Source organism: Schistocerca cancellata, chromosome 11 (assembly GCF_023864275.1).
Source record: "Schistocerca cancellata isolate TAMUIC-IGC-003103 chromosome 11, iqSchCanc2.1, whole genome shotgun sequence".
Taxonomy (NCBI): domain Eukaryota; kingdom Metazoa; phylum Arthropoda; class Insecta; order Orthoptera; family Acrididae; genus Schistocerca; species Schistocerca cancellata.
The window spans coordinates 28,406,027-28,410,604 of NC_064636.1; the positions used below are offsets into that span (position 1 = coordinate 28,406,027).

The window sequence follows — 4,578 nt, forward strand, 5'->3', positions numbered from 1 at the left end:
CGGCCTCCACGCTCTCCCGACTTAACCCCATGCGATTTCTTATGTGAAAGATTCAGTGTTTAAACCTCCTCTACCAGGAAACGTGCCAGAACTGCGAGCTCGCGTCAACGATGGTTTCGAACTCATTGATGGGGACATGCTGCGCCGAGTGTGGGAGGAACTTGATTATCGGCTTGATGTCTGCCGAATCACTAAAGGGGCACATATCGAACATTTGTGAATGCCTAATAAAACTTTTTGAGTTTTTTGTATGTGTGTGCAAAGCATTGTGAAAATATCTCAAATAATAAAGTTATTGTAGAGCTGAGAAATCGCTTCAATCATTTGTAATAACCCTGTATCTCGCGTGTCAGATATTCTGAGCGTTGACCAATGAGATAGCACAACGCCACCTACGTCACACGCACGCCGTCTCCCTTCAGTACAAAGTTGTGAGGCGTCATATTGGCATTGATTTCAAGCCTGTAAGTATATATGCCGTTTCTGAGCACCAGTAAACTAAGAATCACCGCAAAACGCGTTGTTAGTTGTGTGATTCGATCCAATAAAATAATGAGAAACATCATTTTCGTGGCAAAAGAATTATTGTAGCTCGTGTATTATGAGAGTAGGCTATTTGAAGGCAGTGACACACTGAAGATCGACCTAAAACGCATTGTTCTGGGTACAATTTGTTATAATCAAATTTCAATTAGTAACATATTTATCTACCATTAACGTTTTTAGCAAGGGGTAAGATAACATAATTAAGTGCAGAAAGTGTGTTGTCGATTTAGCACGCCGGCATGGTAACTCAGCGTGTACCCAGCACGGTAACTCAGCGTGTAGCCGGCACGGTAACTCAGCGTGTAGCCGGCACGGTAACTCAGCGTGTAGCTCGCACGGTAACTCAGCGTGTAGCCGGCACGGAAACTCAGCATGTAGCCGGCACGGTAACTCAGTGTGTATCCAGCACGGTAACTCAGCGTGTAGCCGGCACGGTAGCTCAGCGTGTAGCTGGCACAGTAGCGCAGCGTGTAGCCGGATCGGTAGCTCAGCGTGTAGCCAGCACGGTAGCCCAGAGTGTAGCCGGCACGGTAACTCAGCGTGTAGCCGGCACGGTAACTCAGTGTGTAGCCAGCACGGTAGCCCAGAGTGTAGCCGGCACGGTAACTCAGCGTGTACCCAGCACGGTAACTCAGTGTGTAGCCAGCACGGTAGCCCAGAGTGTAGCCGGCACGGTAACTCAGCGTGTAGCCGGCATGGTAACTCAGCGTGTACCCAGCACGGTAACTCAGCGTGTAGCCAGCACGGTAGCCCAGAGTGTAGCCGGCACGGTAACTCAGCGTGTAGCCGGCATGGTAACTCAGCGTGTACCCAGCACGGTAACTCAGCGTGTAGCCAGCACGGTAGCCCAGAGTGTAGCCGGCACGGTAACTCAGCGTGTACCCAGCACGGTAACTCAGTGTGTAGCCAGCACGGTAGCCCAGAGTGTAGCCGGCACGGTAACTCAGTGTGTAGCCGGCACGGTAACTCAGCGTGTAGCCGGCACGGTAGCTCAGCGTGTAGCTGGCACAGTAGCGCAGCGTGTAGCCGGATCGGTAGCTCAGCGTGTAGCCAGCACGGTAGCCCAGAGTGTAGCCGGCACGGTAACTCAGCGTGTAGCCGGCACGGTAACTCAGTGTGTAGCCAGCACGGTAGCCCAGAGTGTAGCCGGCACGGTAACTCAGCGTGTACCCAGCACGGTAACTCAGTGTGTAGCCAGCACGGTAGCCCAGAGTGTAGCCGGCACGGTAACTCAGCGTGTAGCCGGCATGGTAACTCAGCGTGTACCCAGCACGGTAACTCAGCGTGTAGCCAGCACGGTAGCCCAGAGTGTAGCCGGCACGGTAACTCAGCGTGTAGCCGGCATGGTAACTCAGCGTGTACCCAGCACGGTAACTCAGCGTGTAGCCAGCACGGTAGCCCAGAGTGTAGCCGGCACGGTAACTCAGCGTGTACCCAGCACGGTAACTCAGTGTGTAGCCAGCACGGTAGCCCAGAGTGTAGCCGGCACGGTAACTCAGTGTGTAGCCGGCACGGTAACTCAGCGTGTAGCCGGCACGGTAGCTCAGCGTGTAGCTGGCACAGTAGCGCAGCGTGTAGCCGGCACAGTAACTCAGCATGTAGCCGGCACGGTAACTCAGTGTGTAGCCGGCACGGTAGCTCATCGTGTAGCCGGCACGGTAGCTCAGTGTGTAGCCGGCACGGTAACTCAGCGTGTAGCCGGCATGGTAACTCAGCGTGTAGCTGCCACGATAACTCAGCGTGTTCGGTCAGAGGGTAACGTGCCCTCTGTAATAAAAAAAAAAAACTGAGTTAATCGATCATCAACGAACTTAAACGGATGTCTTACAATGTCCGCCCCGAGCAGATGCATCGAACAAAAGCGAACAAAATGAGCTTTAAAAAAAAAAAAAGTGTTGTGAGTAGCGTCTCTATCTACTAAAGAGTTTTTGTTGGGGCGGTGGTTCGCGTCGTAACACTTCCAAATTCGCGTTTTTATTGGGTTCTGATACTTTATTATTAGTTTATCATAAGTATATACTAAAATATGTGATGTTATGTAAATATAAGTTCACCTTTTTATGAGGGGTGACTGTTCGATTGGCTTAATCTACAGGACAGCTTGCGCTACTTGTAAAGATATTTTACTCCTTTTTCTTTTACGCTTCGTAATTCACATGTTCCAAAGATTCTGCTACTGGGTAGGAACAGTGATCAAGTAAGACTGACCTCGTGGTTTTACTAAAACGTGGGAATGATGAAATAATGTTTATCTTATGCGGATCAGTATTCCAAATATGTAACGCACTGTTTGTGACGGATCTTTCATAAGCCTGTGTCGTTAGTGATGGGACATGGTACTTTCCTTTCGTGGACGATGCAGGAAATGTGCGTTTTAAGAGACCTAACGTGGGATTTTTCTACATCTGCATCTACATCTACATGATTACTCTCCAATTCACATTTAAGTGCATGGCAGAGGGTTCATCGAACCACAATCATACTATCTCCCTACCATTCCACACCCGAAGAGCGCGCGGCAAAACCTTTCTGTTCGAGCTCTGATTTCTCTTATTTTATTTTGATGTCATTCCTACCTTTGTAGGTTGGGCTCAACAAAATATTTTCGCATTCGGAAGAGAAAGTTGGTGACTGAAATTTCGTAAATAGATCTCGCCGGCCGGTGTGGCCCTGCGGTTCTAGGCGCTTCAGTCTGGAACCGCGTGACCGCTACGGTCGCAGGTTCGGATCCTGCCTCGGGCATGGGTGTTTCTGATGTCCTTACGTTAGTTAGGTTTAAGTACTTCTAAGTTCTAGGGGACTGATGACCACAGATGTTAAGTCTCATTGTGCTCAGAGCCATTTGAACCATTTTTTAGATCTCGCCGCGACGAAAAACGTCTTTGCTTTAATGACTTCCATCCCAACTCGCGTATCATATCTGCCACACTCTCTCGCCTATTACGTGATAATACAAAACGAGCTGCCCTTTTTTGCACCCTTCCGATGTCCTCCGTCAATCCCACCTGGTAAGGATCCCACACCACGCAGCAATATTCTAACAGAGGACGAACGAGTGTAGTGTAAACTGTCTCTTTAGTGAACTTGTTGGATCTTCTAAGTGTCCTGCCAATGAAACGCAACTTCTAGCTCGCCTTCCCCACAATATTATCTATGTGGTGTTTCCAACTGAAGTTGTTCGTAATTTTAACACCCAGGTACTTAGTTGAATTCACAGCATAGAGAATTGTACAATTTATCGAATAATCGAATTCCAACGGATTTCTTTTGGAACTCGTGTGGATCACCTCACGCTTTTCGTTATTTAGCGTCAACTGCCACCTGCCGCACCACACAGCAATCTTTTCTAAATCGCTTTGCAACTGATACTGGTCTTCGGACGACCTTACTAGACGGTAAATTACAGCATCATCTGCGAACAACCTAAGAGAACTGCTCAGATTGTCACCCAGGTCATTTATATAGATCAGGAACAGCAGAGGTCCCAGGACGCTTCCCTGGGGAACACCTGACATCACTTCAGTTTTACTCGATGATTTGTCGTCTATTACTACGAACTGCGACCTTCCTGACAGGAAATCACGAATCCAGTCGCAAAACTGAGACGATACCCCATAGGCCCGCAGCTTGATTAGAAGTCTCTTGTGAGGAACGGTGTCAAAAGCCTTCCGGAAATCTAGAAATACGGAATCAACTTGAGATCCCCTGTCGATAGCGGCCATTACTTCGTGCGAATAAAGAGCTACCTGCGTTGCACAAGAACGAAGTTTTCTGAAACCGTGCTGATTACGTATCAATAGATCGTTCCCTTCGAGGTGATTCATTATGTTTGAGTACAGTATATGCTCCAAAACCCTACTGCAAACCGACGTCAATGATATAGGTCTGTAGTTCGATGGATTACTCCTACTACCCTTCTTAAACACTGGTGCGACCTGCGCAATTTTCCAATCTGTAGGAACAGATCTATCGGTGAGCGAGCGGTTGTATATGATTGCTAAGTAGGGAGCTATTGTATCAGCGTAATCTGAA

The 4,578-nt window shown here is 48.4% G+C and overlaps 1 protein-coding gene across 1 annotated transcript; it reads right to left on the minus strand.

Moving 5' to 3' along the window:
• Positions 1–746: 746 nt before the first annotated feature.
• Positions 747–2,189, minus strand: LOC126108862 (prisilkin-39-like). Its single transcript, XM_049914226.1, has one exon. It carries the CDS (start codon positions 2,187–2,189, stop codon positions 747–749), a length of 1,443 nt encoding a protein of 480 aa, XP_049770183.1.
• Between the last annotated feature and the right edge of the window lie 2,389 nt (positions 2,190–4,578).

Excerpts from the sequence above, each read along its gene's own strand:
- LOC126108862 (XM_049914226.1), bottom strand. The coding sequence starts at position 2,189 with ATGAGCTACCGTGCCGGCTACACACTGAGTTACCGTGCCGGCTACATG.